Source organism: Mus caroli, chromosome 2 (assembly GCF_900094665.2).
Source record: "Mus caroli chromosome 2, CAROLI_EIJ_v1.1, whole genome shotgun sequence".
NCBI classification, from domain to species: domain Eukaryota; kingdom Metazoa; phylum Chordata; class Mammalia; order Rodentia; family Muridae; genus Mus; species Mus caroli.
The window spans coordinates 88,479,597-88,497,155 of NC_034571.1; the positions used below are offsets into that span (position 1 = coordinate 88,479,597).

Genomic DNA, 17,559 nt, shown 5'->3' on the forward strand with positions numbered 1-17,559 from the left:
GTTATTACATATGAACATACCCTTGTAAGTGCTACTCAACCCCATATAGAAGACAATGAGAATGTTTGCAGTAGCCTGGAGGTTCTCAATCCTATCTCCAAAGCAGCTGTGTTGATACAGTGTGACTTCTACCACCACACACTAACTTTGCTCTTCACAAAGCTCACAGGAGTGGAATCAAACAGCGACTCTAACATGCACATATAACATGAACTTTTGTAGCTTCTTTTACTTAGTCTAGTATCAGTTCATGTTCCTAACCTGGACATGTGGTCCATGCCTGTGATCCCAGCTCTTGAGAGGCAGAGGACCATCAAGAGCTTTGAGGCCAGTTTGAACTATCACAGTGAGATCATAGAAAACCAAACATTCTTAAAATAAAGGACTACGTCGTGGGGCTGGTGAGATGGCTCAGTGGGTAAGAGCACCCAACTGCTCTTCCGAAGGTCCAGAGTTCAAATCCCAGCAACCACATGGTGGCTCACAACCACCCGAAATGAGATCTGACGCCCTCTTCTGATGTGTCTGAAGACAGCTACAGTGTACTTACATATAATAAATAAATAAATCTAAAAAAAAAAAAAAAGACTACGTCGTGTTCAATCTCATCATCTGTTCTCAATGCACTGTGTTTGCTACAGAGCAAGCAGTGGAGCAGGCTGATAGACTTACTAGCAGCTAGGTCTGCTGGAAAGTACAGACATTACAAAATTATGCTTAAAAATTGTCAAGTTTTGAACTCTTAATTGGCAATATTTTTATTATATTTAAAATTTAGTTTTATGGTCTCTTAAACAAACCCAAGCTATTCACACCCATCTCTTATAAAGAATTCTCTGGAGATAAAATATATAACCATTCAGGTGTTAGGTAAGGGCAGCTTAATTGGGTAACTATTATAACTGTATTTCTGCAAACCTAAAGTGGAACCTTAAAAATAGGAACTAAGACTCACAAAGCAGTTATGCTAGGCATGGCAGCACATCATCTGTCCCCTTGGCACTGAACCTAGGTGCTGTTCACATTACCACAGTTACAGTCCCAGTCCCCTGATTATTGTTTCTTACTACAACAACTGTTTAACTGTGCATCAGATGGTGTAACTATATCTATAAATTAATACTATATATATAAAATAATATAATACTGAACACAGTGCATTCAATAATGAGTGGGAGAGTGAGAGCCAGCTGTTAAAGACAGACATAGAGAGTCACAGCATATTCTCATAGCTATACAATTTCTATTTATATGTAAGTTTTGAAGAAGAGAAATGAGAATTGTTAGTTTTACTCATTCAAATCGGAAAAGAGCTAGCACAGTGGTACATGTATGTAATCTTGGGTCAGGAGTCTGGGGCAGGAGAATTATGAATTGAGGGGAGCTCTGGTTACAAAGCCTGATACTGTCTTAAGATATAAAAATAATCAAAATAAAATATTTTTTTCTTGAAGTATGCAAATTCTGCTCTTTAAAGAAAATGACATTTTCTTTTTTTCTTTTAATTAGATATTTTCTTTATTTACATTTCAAATGTTATCCCCTTTCCTGGTTTCCCCTTCAAAAACCCCCTATCCCCTCCCACCTCCCCCTGCTCCCTAACTCACCCACTCCTGCTTCCTGGCCCTGGCACTCCCCTATCCTGGGGCATAGAACCTTCATAGGACCAAAGGCCTTTCCTCCCATTGATGACTGTCTAGGCCATCTTCTGCTACATATACAGCTAGAGCCATGAGTTCCACCATGTGTTTTCTTTGGTTGGTGGTTTAGTCCCAGGGAGCTCTGGAGATACTGATTAGTTCATATTGTTGTTCCTCCTATGGGGCTGCAAACCCCTTCAGCTCCTTGGGTACTTTCTCTAGCTCCTTCATTGGGGACCCTGTGCTCCGTCCAATGGATGGCTGTGAGCATCCACTTCTGTATTGGTCAGGCACTGGCAGAGGCTCCCAGGAGACAGCAATATCAGGCTCCTGTCAGCCAGCTCTTGTTGGCATCCACAATACTACTAGACAGACTCAAAGCTTACTATACAGTCAAGCTATTCCCACTGCAGCAATGACTGTGAGCAGGCGAGTGGAGAGCCTTACCTCAGAGCTGTTGACAGCCACGGCTTGCAGCAGCAACTTCGTAGCATCAAGATGAAGGCCGTAATGAATCAAAAGGTTGGCCAGGTTGACAAGAGGAATGTCCTGGTATTGAACTGGAGCTAAATTCAAAGCCCTCTGGAGGCAGGCGATAGCAAAGGTGCTGTTTCCTACTGCTCTCCAGTACAGGCCTGCTTCATTCAGAATGAGCCAGACAGGAGCATTTGGCTGAAAATATAAAGCAGTTCCATTAGGTATAAAGTAGAGAACTGGTCCTAAATGGAATCTTTAACAAACACATTAAAAACTTTAGTTACTCTTAGTAAGGCTTTAAGTTTTAGAGGTCCCAAACAAATGACTTACCTTGTTAATAGCATGAAACAAGAAAGACCCAATCTCTTCTTCTGGGACAGTATAGTTTTTAATACGGGAAAGTAAAATCTGAAAATATCAAAAGAAATAATGACTCAATTGAAAATCAACAAGGAAGACGCTTAGAAGAATCTCTATAATGCAGTCCTTATATGAGTGCCTCAGAATTGATTTTTGTGCATGTATGTGTTTTGTTTGTGTTCCTGTGTATACCTGTGTGTATATGACATATGGAAGTCAGAGGTTGAGTGCTGGGTGCCTCCCCTGTCATTCCCTACTTTATTTTTTGAGACACAGTCTCTCACTGAACTTGGAACTTTCTGACTGGCTAGGGCACCTGGCCAGTAAATGCCAGAAGTCCTCCTGCCTCCACCCATGCTTAGCAAATGAGAGATTATAAACACTGACTACCTTGTTCAGCTTTTTCACACAGGGCAGGAATCTGAATTCAGGTGCCCATGCTTCTGTGGCAAACATTTAACCCACTGAGACATCTCAATATCCCTAAGAACAATTACTCATGCATAATCATATATACTATATAAGTATAGTAACACACTAACACAAGTATTCACTGGTTCATAGACATGCTCTAGTTTCCTTCAACTATAAAAATTAAAGATGCACATACATTCTTTCTCTTTCCTCTGTCTGTCTGTCTGTCTGTCTGCCTGTCCTGTAATATACTCCACCCCCTCCAGAATCAATAACATGTAATATCGAATATACTAACACTCTGCACTCTTCCCAAGCTGGAAAGCACCAGCCCTCAATTCAGCTACTTTATCTTCTGTAGTGTTTGTGTAATTGTGAGCAACGCTAAAGAAAAGTCGTGCCTTGATCATCTTTGTGTTCTAAGAACCCACAACAGTATCTGGGAAATGGTCATTTTCCTGCTTTAGTGAATGGGAACTACATAGTCTAACTATACTCAGTTGAAAATAACAACAACAGACAAATAGTTGCCATGGTCTGTTTTCCTATAAAAAGATAATTATGGTTTCATTTGTAGTTTTAGAGTAGTTATATTTGTCAAAATGTGGTAGTCTACATATTATCTCTGGAGTACATATCTAGATATCTATATTAATAAAGTACTCTTAGTCATACACAACTAATAGGAACTAAAGGAAACAGTATTAATAGAATTTACTTATAATTTCCTGGGTGGCTATCAAACTAATAGACTCCTAAGGCTCTCACACAGAACCAAAGCAAGGCTGACAAGGCCCAGGCAGGAAAACTTTCAAGGTCTAATTACATAAGCCTGTGGAGGCTCAGAAGGTACAAAGCTAAACTGAAGCAGTCAGGACGGCCTTCTTTAGACAGAACTCTTTGGGTCGGAGGCACTTACAGTGCCTGGCTGGACTCTGCACACTGCAGCCCACAAAGCTGCCTGAGGCTGTGTTGATGAGAAGCATGGCTGACATCTCAGTCACCTTGTCAACTCTTATGCTACTTTAGCTTCTCACTCAAAACCTTCCGTCAAGTTTCTGTTCCATCTAAGAGGCTTCTGAAGTCACCCAGAATGGACGGCAAGAAAGAGCAGCCTAAGTGAGCCTTACTTTGCGTGCATGGTCATCGGGTATTTTGGCTTTCAGATCCATGCGGACCTCTAATTCTTTGACTAAGTAGGACAGAGTGTGGCTTTTTCTGTAGTCAGTTATGGAACAGTCAGGGGTTTGGGCCTCCTCTTCTGAAGAATAATCATCACTGGTCAGTTCGTGGATCCTGGCACAAGAAAAAGGAACAAGATTCATATTTTCCAAGTTTGGGTGAGTTCAAGACAAAGACTTAACCTTTCAAGTCCAAGGCTGGTGCCAGGAGACAATCATGCAGAATCAGGAGCTCTGCCACATCCATCTGCACTTGCCTGAGTCCTTTGTTCTCCGGAGGCAGAAAGTATGTTGGCAATTCTCCACCAAGGGGAACTCTGGGATAGCTGTCTGTACAATCTGCTCTTTTAGGCCAAAGAATATGTTGTTTGTCCTATGAAAGAAATAAATCTTCTCATAGATTACTTTAGATTCAACACTATCATTTTAAATGAACCGTTAAGAGAATTTAGAGATATTAGAGTATATTTAGGTATACTAGGGGTTGGAATAACGGCTGAGAGGTTAAGAGTACTGACTGTTCTTCTAGAAGACCCAGGTTCCATTCCCAGAACCCACATGGCAGGTTTTACTGTTTCTAACTCTAGTTCCACAGGATCCAATGCCGTCTTCTGGCCTACATAGGTACTTCATGCATGTAATGCACATATATACATGCAGGAAAACATTAATACACACAAAATATGATAAATAAATCTAAATGTTTAAAAAAATTAGAGCTATTTGTAGTGGCTGGAGTATGAATGGCCCCATAGGGTCATATATTCGAATGCTTAGTCACCAGGGAGTGGCTCTATTTGAAAGGATTAGAAGGATTAGAATTTATGACCTTTATGGAAGAAGTGTGTCAGTAGGGGTGGGCTTTGAAGTTTCAAAAAGTCCATGGGAAGCCCAGTGTCTTTCGCTCTCCCTGAGGATCAGGATGTAACACTCAAATACTTTTTTAGCACCATGCCTGCCATGCCTGCTGCCAAGCTCTCTCCCATGATAATGGAATAAATATCTGAAAATGTAAGCACACCCCCAATAAAATGCTTTCTTTCATAAGAGTTGCCTTGGTCATGGTAACACCAACTAAGACAGTATACAAGAATGACTGAACAGAAAGTAATATTTTCAGGTAAGTATGAAGACTCTACCTGACTTACAATATTTCTTCTATCAATTCTTAGTATGACTTAGTCTTTCGATTCGCTGCACATTGGCAAGGTGCAGGGCAGTTTTATGTTAGCTGGGTCAGTGAAACACAGGGCATACAAGTGGCATTACTGGGAAGAGAAGCAAGTCTCAGTCTATATGAACAAAAGGGCCTGCTGTCCAGTTATCTAGATGGAGCCCATCAAGTTTCCAGATGGAACCAATAATGTGCTTGACACCATAAGAGAGGAAGGAAATAAGTCACTGGTAAATGTCACTGGCCACTTGGGTCACTTGAGCCTGAAATTTACCTTACCTTTGGACAAATCCCAACCAAAATTCTTTGGCTAAATGCCAAAAATTAATAATTAGTAAGGAAACTCCAATGCTCAAGAAATTCTCTTGTCTCAGCTTTCTAACAATTTCTTTAGCAATTCATAAAATGTTCATCTTCATATAAATAACTGTACTAATACTTTGAAGCTATCATACTTTAAGGAATTTGTATAATAATTAGCTCCAATGGCTGAATGATATGTTTTATATATATATAAACATATATATATATCCAATAAAAATAATATATATATCCAATATATATCCATATATATATATATATATATCCAATTAAATTTTAAATTTTTAATGATAAATAAAAAGTACACATTTCTGTCCTCATGCCCTAGCATACAACCTAGCGAACATACAACACCTTCATGGTAGCCTAGAAATGCATTTACCGCTGTATTCACTGTATGCATCTTCCATTAGGGAATGAAGCTTATCTAGTACTTCCTAGTGTCAGCCTAGCATTGAGTACTGATTATGTCAGTGAGGAAGATGCAGGCGAGTAATTATACCCAGCATGCAGAACTGGAATCAGGGCTTTTATCTGTCCCAGTTGACTGTGAGGAACTAAGGGAAGAGCTTACTGACCCATAATTCCTTAATAGAATGTCTTCCATTTAATAGCAATTTTATTCAATGTGCACTGCACTAGGCTCAATATTGTAGGGTCACATTAATCAGCGCAGTGTAGGGCCACTGCTGTATTAGACTGTGTCTGCTGGAGAAAATGCCTTCATCAGTCTTTACACACTTACCCTATATGCATCAGAGTCACGGCCCCAGACCCAGAGAACAGAATGGGCTACAGGAGAAGACCTGACTGACTCGCTGACATCACTCTGATTTGTAGGAACATCGAAATTCACGGACATCATACTGGAGGTTGATGAATCATCACCAAACTAGAAAATAAAAAGTTTAATCCAATTGTGACTCGAAATGTAGTCACGAGGAGGATTTTACTTTAACTGAAACCTAGTAAACATTCACCAGTAGTCTAATAGAAGTTCAGAAAGCAGGCCAGAGGCAATAGGACCATTTACTTCCTAGAACTGTGTCCCCACAGTTATTTCCCTGTGGATATGCAGTGTAGTTAACAGCTTCCACTCAGCGTTGCCATAGAGGGCGAGAAGAAACACGGGCTGCTTTCCTGTCCTTTTAATTCCTTTCCATGGTTTTCCTAGTTTAGATTCAGTGATAAACTAATTAGGTGATTTATTCTTCCCCCTGCCAAAACTGAATTGGTTATTATTCTATAAAATTAGTACTGTGGTTAGAACTAAGGAAGATGAAGAAAAAATTCTTAGGGGCTGGAGAGATAACTGGGAATTTAATAGTACTTTTTGCTCTTGAAGAGGACCTAGTTAGGGTTCCAGCACCCACATGGTAGCTCACAACCCTCTGTATCTCTAGTTTTAGGGTATCTCACATCTTCTTTGTCTCTGCAGGCACCAGGCACACATATGATGCAAAATATGTATATACAGGCAAAACACTCATACACATGAAAAATAACAAGAAAAAAATTTAAAGTATTTTTATGGGTCTTATTTGGCTGACTATTGCCAATTGCAAATATAACTTTTAGAGCTAGAGAGGAAACAAGACAAATAAAAGGAATACAACACACACACACACACACACACACACACAAACAGACACACACACACAGACACACACACATACAAGCAGACAGACAGACAGACACACACACCCTTCCTCCAAACCAAGATAAAACATTTGCAACACTTATAGGATACCACATTTCTACTGGTTATACAGAGAATGAGAAAAGGACCATGGGAGGAATGGAAAAGGAAGGACATGAGAGAAAGACGTAAGCATGCTGAATTTGCAGCTCTAGGTCTTATGAATAGAAACACACTCTTCTGCTACACAGACTCAAGATAACTGAAACGACACTGGTCCATAACAGTCTCCAAACCAACAGGACATCCAAAAGTCATACTGGATTTCAGCTATATTTCTAAACCTTCCTCTTTCCTCCTCAGAATGCTTGGGCTTATGACAGGGAGTTACATGCTTTGGTGGTGTGAGTTGTCTTGAAAGCCAACCATGGGTGAATGCTAGCAACTGGTCCATGGAAGTCAGAGGAGCATCTGCCCCACACTGCTGCTGTCCCTCCTGAAAGGTTTGTCTTTGTTTCTTACTATTTCTATTAATATTGTCTGGGGTTTTTCAAATTAAAGGGCTCAAATTTTGGGCTAGAGAGAGATGGCTCAGAGATTAAGGGTACTGGCTACTCTTTCCAAGGTTCTGAGTTCAATTCTTGGCAACCACATCATGGCTCACAATGATCTACAATGGAATCTGATGCCCTCTTCTGGCATGCAGGCAAACATGCAGATAGAATACTCATATACATAAATTTCTTAATAAATCTTTGAAAATTAGCTCAAATCTGCTTATAGCTTGATTTCTTAGAAATGCCTTCTTGACTCTTAACAGTTTGACTCTAGGAAATTCTCTAGGTCAGTGCACAGTGGGTCTTATGAAAGATACAGTAAGTGCTGGTTTTGCATTTGATATCTTTTTTTATGATTGTTGACCTGGTTGTGCACACTCCCGGTATCATTCACCCAGCAAAAGTTTTATAGCTCTCAGTATAACTGTGTTTACATATTCTTCCTTCAAAACAGACAACCAAGAATGGCTGCATGGGCATGTGTGTGGGCACGACTATGTGTGTTCTGTACATATGCTTATAGTCAGGTAAGAGAACGCATGTGCCTAGCAATGGTACTCATTATCTTTTGTTTTTTTAGTGTAACATAATTTTGCTCATATTTCTGGAGGGGCAACATAACGAGACTTTTTAAAAGAGATCGTTCTCTCTTCCTCCTTAGAACAGCGGATCTCAGTTTGTGGGTCATAACCCCTTAGGGGCTGCATGTCAGACATTTATATTATGATATATAACAGTGGCAAAATTACAGTTATGAAGTAGAATAAAGTAATTTTATGGTTCGGGGTTACCACAACATGAGGGACTGTATTAAAGGGTTAGAGCATTAGGAAGGATTAAAAGAATACATTAAAACTGAGTTAAACAGTAGTAACAGCTCCATTTTGGCTCCCATAGCAAAGGGGAAAAGAATCAAATGTACATGTGTGTAGACACAGTGCTAGTACTTTGGGAAATGAATTGTTATTCATGCAACTGATCATTGACAACAACATCTGCTATCATACACATAACAGACAATAAAAATCTTAAAAGCAATAAATGGTAGTCACACACTTTAGCAATTCAATTTACAAGAAGTCAAAGGAATAAAGCATGAAATTATTGACACACGAGTGACAGTAAGAACTAGAAGAGACCAAGAAAAGGACCTGAACATAGTCCACATTTTCAAAGATATCTCCTCGATGGTAGCGCACAGGTTGGTCCCATTGGCAATGCAAGCTATGCTGCTGGTTGACCAGCCGGCATATCTGATGATTTCCTGGGGCAAGAAAAAGTTATACAAATGATTAGCAAAGTCATGCATCGATCGACAGGATGCTTTTTCTTAGTGTTATGCCACTCAGTTTTAATCTTATGCCTCTTTTCTTAGAGCTACACAGAGAAACACTCATTAATAGTTAATTAAATGAACTCATTAAAGACTCCCCAGTTTGGCCCTGGTGAGACGGTTAAGTAGTTAAGAGCACACACTGCTCTTTCAGAGAACCAGGGCTTGGTTCTTGACACTCACATCAGGTGGCTCCCAACCACCATAACCCCAGCTCCAGGTGCATCTGACACCTCTGGCCGATGACGACAACTGTATTCATGTGCTGCAATACCCCACCCCCTACACAGAATTATAAATACATCTTTAAAGTTCCAGTTTTTCCACTAATTGATCATTCTAGCAGTTAGGTTCTGTCTGTCTTGATTACATGGTTTGCAAAGACTATGACCATCTATTTCTACAGAGAGAATTTGCTCTCTATAGTTCTCAATTTTGTTTCACATGCCTATATAAGAGCTCCAGGATAATTTAGTACAGATTGATCACTAAAAAAAATTCTACAATATGAATATAATCTTTATTCTCAAAATGGCGAAGATAAACTAACAGGACTTTAAATGGACAAACGTCACAGCGAAGGCGCAATGCTCCAGTGTCCTTCCAGATGAACACACTCATCAAAATAAGGCATTTGAGGACTTTATTCTCTATGGCTGAGTTGTCAGATCTGTTCCCTTGGGCTTTAATCACAATCAAAATAGTCTACACAATTAAATCATCTATTTCTTGCCAACCTAAGTCCCTCTAGATTAGTAGTTCTTTTTTGGGGGGGAGTGGGAGGGGAAATGGGCTTCAAGAAATGTTAATAAAAGCTATGCGTTACCTTCTCTGAAAAACCAAGCAAGCAAGCAATAATGCACATGAACAATTCTGTGTACGACTATGGAAATGATTCCAGAACTCCCTTGCAACTAGCAGATCCTGACTAAACTAATATTTCCTACCTGAGTGGAAGAGGCTACTAATTCTAGTCTATAGTCCTATTTCTAAAATAGGCTTTGTTTTTAGGACAGCAAGAGGGAAAAAGGCATTTGCTCTGGCAGAGTATGCATGTTTCTAGCATTCATCTGTCTGCTTAGAGAGCAGTTCTTAACCTGTGGGTCATGACACCTTTGGAGGCTAAATGATCCTTTCAGAGGGGTTATATATCAAATACCCTGAGTATCAGATATGTGCATCACAATTCATAACAGTAGGAAAATTACAGTTAAGTAGCAAGGAAAATATCTGTATGGCTGGGGTCACCACAGCATGAGGAACTGTATTGAAGAGTCACAGTATAGTATCAGAAAGGTTGAGAACCACTGGCTCAGAGGACAGCCTCGCAGCCTGCTGTGCAGGGTTTGTTATGATGGCACAAGCTCAGGTCCCACCTCACACATCCTGCAGCAGAAGTGGAACCGTACCAAGATCTCTGGGAGAATGATATGTATATTAATGCTGGAAATATAAGAAATCTAAGAATATGCAGATTGGTGTTTATGTCAAAATGGGAATAAAAGTTGCTGAAAGCATCTCCCAGCAACTGTGCTTACTCTTGGTTTTGAGATTTAAGAAAGTTCTGTGGCGCCGGGCGGTGGTGGTGCATGTCTTTAATCCCAGCACTTGGGAGGCAGAGACAGGCAGATTTCTGAATTCAAGGCCAGCCTGGTCTACAAAGTGAGTTCCAGGACAGCCAGGGCTACACAGAGAAACCCTGTCTCAAAAAATTAAAAAAAAAAAAAAAAAGAAAGAAAGAAAGAAAAAGAAAGTTAGTTCTGGGGCTGGAAAGATGGCTCATTTGCTGTTCTTGCAGTGGGCAACCCAGATGTGGTTCCTAGCATCCACACTAGGTGGCTCACAACTGCCTGTAATGCTGGCTCTAGGAGATCCCATGCCCATTTTAGCCTCTGCATGTACCTGCAAGCACACAGTACACAAACAGGCACGCACATATACACATAAACTAAAATTAAAATAAACAAATAAGCAAAAAGATATAAGAAAATCAGGCCAAGAAACGGCTCATTAGGTAAAGGTGTTTGCTGCCAAGCCCGGCATAGATCCCACATGGTGAAAGAAGAGAACGGACTCCCCTGATCTCTACTCATGCACTGAGGCCTCATGCACTGCGGCACACTCCCATGTATACACACACACACACATGATTTTTAAAAAGATCTAGAAAAGTCATAACTACAACTTCATACCGCCTCAAGGCTCCACTCAAGCATGCTGGAAGGACGTGCGACCTGCGTGCAGCCAGGCCCCTACTCACCCAGCTGTGCCTCTTTTGCCATCTGTGTCTCGTGGATGATGTTGCGCAGGATCTGCTCCTCCTGAATCAGCTTGTGCTTCTCCAGGATCTCCTGCTGCCGGAGGTAGTGGTCATGCTGTTTCTGGTACTCCTTCAACTCGTTCAGCGTTCTCTGAAGGGACCTGAACAGTTTTCATAGTAGAAAAGCCAGACCTTGAAAATTGTCATTCTAAAAACTTGCTTATATACATTAACTTTGTGACTAGCAGCAATAGCTGATACTAATAAGAACTCTATACCACAAATTCAAGAATAACAGTGCTAAATAAAAGCTACTGTGTAAATATAATACTTGAGAACATTGAAATTTAAATTATTACTTGAGAAAAACCATAAATGCAAAGGCCTTTTCTTAAATACATTATCTCAAAATCAAATGATGTGCTGGTATTAGAACCTGAAAGGTTTCAAAACAAAAGGACTCACCTGCCCTATCTTCCCAGCCTGAGCCAGGGCCGAGAGCAGGGCAGAGCAGAGCCATCTGCAGTGAGCCTGCTGCGGGCCTTTCCCAAGGGAACAGGGTTATCTGTAAAATGCGCTCTTCCTCTTCTCTTCCCTTTCTCCACAGAAAAACAGTACTGCCACCCACCCAGCCGCCTGAGCTGAAGACACTACATCTCAAATATCTACATCTCCTTAGGGTAAATAGACAGCGGGATCCAGACAATGGATGCATGCATTGACCTTTCACATAGGACCCTATAAATATGCACACCTTTATGTCTTTATAAATCACCTAAAGTAAGGTTAGGGTTGAGGATACCTCAGAGAACTTGCCTAGAATGTACAAGTCATGGGGTTTGATACCTTGTATCATATAAATACACAAATACATATTAAAATACATAAATAATTAAAAACTGTATTTGTGCTGCTAGTTTTATGTCAACTTGACACAAGCTAGAGTCATCTAAGATGAGGAGCTACAATTGAGAAAATGCTTCCATAAGCTCGAGCTTGAGGCAAGCCTGTGGAGCATTTTCTTGATTGAGGAATGACATAATGATATGCTCATGCCATAGAGGGCAGTGCTGTCCAGGGAGGGAGGGTCCTAGGTGCTCTAAGAAAGCAGGCTGAGAAAGCCACACAGGTAGCACTCCTGTGTCCTCTGTATCAGTTCCTGCTCTGACTTTCCCAGTGTTAGAGAGTAAGCTCTAAAGTCTTTCCTGCCCAAGTTGCTTTTGGTCATGGTGTTTATTGCAGCAATGTATATTCTACTGCCATGTGGGCAAAACCCTTCTAGATCCCTTTTCTCCTTCCCACTTTCATTCTGCCTAAAGATAGAAAAGGAGTTAGGGTCATAGTATACTGGTCTCATATTCTAGTTCCTTAAAACAGAGAAACATTGTTCCTCGCCATCTGATTTCAATGAGATGGTGATTACATTTAAACACAAGGCTTTATTATACACTGTACTGTAACCTGGAGAATTGATACCTACAGAGACTGTGAGGGAGTGAGCTCGAGTTCTAAGAGAACAACACTGGAGGATGCTCAGCCAGGGCACATTTTGATCCAGTGGGACAGAAGCCTGTTACAGAAAAGCAAGCTGCCCTTCCTTCTGCCTCACTACATAATACTTTAAACGGATTAGGAAATGATCAAATACAGACGTTTAATGAATTCTAAAATCCTCTTTAATAACCAAAAGATGAAGGCTAATTTTGAGGAATAAAAATTTTCTCTTTTGAATTGTATCAAATTTCTTAGCTGGCTTTATTACCTAGGGAAGCAAACATGTTTTGCTAGGAACCTTGATAATATCAAGTATAAAAGAGTCCCACTGCTGTCCAACCTAATACACACCCAAAGAAGATGCCGGCCAAAGGCAATGTCAGATCCAAAGGTGTGAAGAAGATCAAATACTGCATGTACAAGTGACTTTACTGACACACTGTACTCTGTTAAAACTAAGGTTGTAATCAGCAGAATTCCTGCAGATCCAGAGACTTCTCGAGAGCTCTAAGTGTCATGATAGTCACAGAAGATCAAAAGGTTGGGGCTGGTGCCTCACACCTGTGATCCTAGCTAGCACTTGGGAGGCTAAGACAGGAGGATTGCTGAGAGCTCATTGCTACACAGTGGTTCCAAGGTGAATTCTAGGTTAGGCTGTGCATGGTGGTTTTAACAAGAATACTTGGGTCTGAAGTCCATGGAACTATTTTGCGAAGGATTAGGAGGTGTAGCCTTGTTGGAGGAGGCGGCTCATTGGGGGTTTAAAAGTCCACACTAGGCTCAGTCTCACGTTTTCTCTGACTACTACTTGTGGATCAAATGTAAGTTCTCAGCTATTGCTCCAGTAGAATGTACATATTTGTCTGTCTGCTGCCAAGTTCTTTGACACGATGTTTATGAACTAACCCTTTAAAACTGTAAGTCAGCCCCAATTAAACCCTCTCTTCTTATAAGTTGCTGTGGCCATGGTGTCTCTTCATAGCAAAAGAAAAGTAACCAAGACACCGGGTTTTGGAATGAAACTGTGTCTTAAAACAAATGAACAAACAGCTTGTAAAGATCTAATTTGAGAGCTTGTAATTACAAATGCTCTCTAGTGCCTAGCACTGATGATGCTGGAAGTCAGCTGCCCTGTCACGGAACTTGAACAGGGATGGATGTGTGGTGTGAAAGTTTCCTTTAATTGTTTTGACCATGTTAAGGTGATGCCTCTTGACATAGTTCTAACCCAAGGGTCTGTGGTGCTAGTGCTTCAGTGAAATTTTTGCTTCCAGTTACCTATGCTGAGCCTCCAGCTTCTGCTCCAGTTTTTGCTGACACAGGACAGCATGCTTCCTCTTTATAGCTTGCTCAAACCCAGGTTTGGCTTGCAAAGCATGGTCGTAACAGAGCACCGAATGGTTATACTCCCCGAGCATCTGGGGAGACAAAACACACGCACACATACATACACACAGGGAAGAAAGGTTAACCATGGCTGGCTGCATCTGTCCAAAGCCCTCAGGATTTATCAAGTCACAGCTACCTCATTCTGTAGTGAGAACTGTTTTGATCAATCCCCACAACACCAAGGAATACTATAGCTGGAAAGGCCTACAATCTTTAAGAGGTTTATTCTGCAGTTTACAGTTTCAGTTTATCTATTTACTTTGTTCAAAAGCTCAGAGTGTTATGACACATTATGGAGCTGTTTTATCCCCTTCCCCCCAATTACTTTATTTCCATTGTTCAGACAAAATGGGAAGGAAACAGTCTGAGAAAAAAACCAAAATGAAAACGACAAACAAAGCTCACCCCCCTCTAGCAACTGTTCTATCTCAACAAACAAGAAAGTCGTATTTACTGCATATATATTCCCCAGTGTGTAATAGCTGGTGAAGAAGTCACTGTCATCCAGAGCTGCATGGACCACGACGGCAGCATCCGCAGAGAAATGCGCTCTGTGTAGAACATTGGCCAAATTGACCAGAGCAATGTCTTTATTGTGCCTAGAAGAGAGGAACTGCGGCTAGAGGTCAGAGCGCACACGTCATGAGTCTGTGAACCTGTTCCTGTTTCTTGTCTCATTTTTAAATTACTGATCATCTTCCCTCAACCTAACAGTTACAAGTGTTGCCACAAAAATGAGATCTGACAGAAATTTTATGATTTAAAAATTCATTTACAGTTTATATTTGCTTTAAGAGAAGTTATCGATATTAGGGCTGGGAAGGTGGCTCAGATCATGGACCTTCAGCACTCACAGAAAAGTCTGGAGTGGTGGTGTCACTGTCAGCACAGGATTACAGGAGCTTGCTGACCAACTGGCTAATCTAGCAAAAATGTCAACTTCAGGCTCAGTGAGAGACCCTGTCTTAAACATAAGGTGGAGAGCAACAGAAGAAGTCATCTGATGAAGCCCTCTGGCCTCTACACATGCAATGTGTGGGTACAGGCACTCATGAGCATGCCTGTGCACACACAGCACACCCACCTACACACATACAAGGAAAGGTGGGCTCAACTCATGCTAATTCTTCCAGTGTATGTCCTGGCACTAACATCTCAGGTGAGTGACAGCCTATCTACTTTACATACTTTTCTCCTTAATGAATGTTAGATACACAGCTTTCAATTTGAACTTACTGACACCTGTGATCCTTTCTCTTGAAGAGACTAATGATGTCTTTGATTAAGAGACGGAGAAGTGTGTGATGACAAGACAACACTGCTTTTTGTGGTTTCCTGTGTTACTCTTTAACAGTCCTCAGTGGTGCAGCTGATCTGGAGGCCCGAAGAAGAGAAATCTTACCTGGAAGAGAAGTGAAGCGCTCGCATGGCACACTCCACTACCTGATATGGCTCATTTTTTATTCTCCAGTAAAAGGAAGCCAGGTTATACAGTACCCAGGAGGAAGCATTCTAGAGAGAAACAAAATAACAGTCAAGTATAATCAAAGAAAGGTTTGTGTTTTTGACTGAGGATTTCAAAATGGGCACAATTAAGACACTGGCTCTTCTGAAACTCAAGATAAAGCAATAAGAACACGGGGATACAGCCGAAAACCACTGCACTGCTCCAAAGATCCTTATAGCGCCATGGTGGGAGACTGATGCAGGAGGATCACCATGACTTTGAGGCTACTCTGTGCTACAGACACAGTGAGTTCCAGGCCAGACTGGACCTCACAGTGAGAACCTATCTCTCAGAAGCAAACAAGCAAGCAAATAAACACACAATGAATACACACAAAGTGCTGTCATGATCAGAGGGTGAACACCCCAGCCCAATTTTCCCGGTTCTTTACGCTCTGTGAATACAAACACACCTTTGGAAAGACACAGTGGAGAGGGTAACTTCACTTTAAAAATAATTGGAAAACGCACAAAACTTTTTTCTTGCATTCAAAAATCATCTCTTGATATACCGTTATGTATGTGAATAAACTATACATAAGTGTTATAATAATATCTAATACCACTATAATTGTACTGCTTAGAGACAGAACTGTATTTTCTTCTTGAGACAAGGTCTCACGTAGCCTTAGCTGGCTTCAAACTTGCTATGTACTCAAGGATGACTGTGAACTTCTGATGCTCCTGCCTCTGTATCCAGAATATGGACTTATAAGCATGCACCAGTCACCACACCAGGTTTATGCAATGGTGAAGCTGGAAGTCAGGGCCCCAAAGGGCTAGGCAAGCACTACACCAACTGAGCGACACCCTCAGTCGGTGCGTCTTAGGAACAGGGAAGGAGAGAGCAACAAGTACCTGCTAAATTCCCACACTTGCCTGCATGGCACGTCTACAGTCTTGGTTCATGCTATGTAATTCCCTACTTCCCTTTTATTTTTTTCTTCCTTTAGTTTCTGGAGATAGAGTCTCTCTGTGTTGCCTATGCTTGTCTTGAGCTGGTGGGTTTAGGAAAGTCTCCCAACTCAGCCTCAGGGTAGCTGAGACTACAGGCACACACTACCAGGTAGAAATTCTTCTGAGAAAATTACAGATGAATACAGTGGTAAGTGTCTAGGGAAAAGAACAGCTGTAATGTGCACTGTGTGCAGATGCATCCATGGTTAGCTTTCTTACAGACGTAACTGATAGAACCTAGTTTATACCTCCATTACTTCTACTAGTTGTTTTTTTTTTTAATTAGTTTAAATAAATCTTTTCAGTATCTTTTCCTGGTAAAGGGAATGACTCTACCCATGCCTCCTTCCTATTGAGTGCTATACTTTGTACCAATGTAATCATAGCTCTGCATCTTTCTTTATGGGAACAAGCAAACAACAAGCATCCTGAGAGGACCACATGCCTGGGCACGCAAAACATCCTAGCTCAGTGAGTTGCTGGGTGACTCACCTTCTGTAGGCCTTCGTGAATGAGATGACCTATGTCGTCGATACTCCTTCCTAAGCGTTTAGACAAATATGTGAAGATTGGATCTTCTTTAGGTAAGAGAGGGGCAGAGAGATTAACTCTCTCTTGTACACCCTAAAGGAGGAGGGAATTTCAAAAACAGTTAAAAAAATATACAGGCTATGTCATAAGAAACTCAGTATCCAGTAGCATTTATTTTAAAGTATTTTTAAGATCTAACAAGAGTAGGTAAAATTATAAGGAAAGGAAATGTTTACTTTTTATAATAAGCATAAGGCCAAAAACAAACAAACAAAAAACCACAAAAAACAAAAAAACCCCCAAACAACCAAAAAGTACCCTCCACC

General features: G+C 40.9%; 1 protein-coding gene across 5 annotated transcripts in view; it reads right to left on the minus strand.

Annotated features, from left to right (window-relative positions):
- Ttc17 (tetratricopeptide repeat domain 17) overlaps nt 1–17,559 on the minus strand; it is a 103,871-nt gene that overhangs the window by 59,576 nt on the left and 26,736 nt on the right. For all 5 annotated transcript variants that reach the window (XM_029474324.1, XM_021154024.2, XM_029474323.1 and 2 more), the window contains exons 5-15: nt 17,195–17,326; nt 15,642–15,751; nt 14,694–14,838; nt 14,129–14,268; nt 11,357–11,517; nt 8,915–9,027; nt 6,313–6,459; nt 4,330–4,445; nt 4,022–4,187; nt 2,448–2,525; nt 2,088–2,312 (exon numbers count right to left, since the gene is read on the minus strand). In XM_029474324.1, coding sequence (XP_029330184.1) covers nt 2,088–2,312; nt 2,448–2,525; nt 4,022–4,187; nt 4,330–4,445; nt 6,313–6,459; nt 8,915–9,027; nt 11,357–11,517; nt 14,129–14,268; nt 14,694–14,838; nt 15,642–15,751; nt 17,195–17,326 — 1,533 coding nt within the window. The remainder of the gene's footprint in view (nt 1–2,087; nt 2,313–2,447; nt 2,526–4,021; nt 4,188–4,329; nt 4,446–6,312; nt 6,460–8,914; nt 9,028–11,356; nt 11,518–14,128; nt 14,269–14,693; nt 14,839–15,641; nt 15,752–17,194; nt 17,327–17,559) is intronic.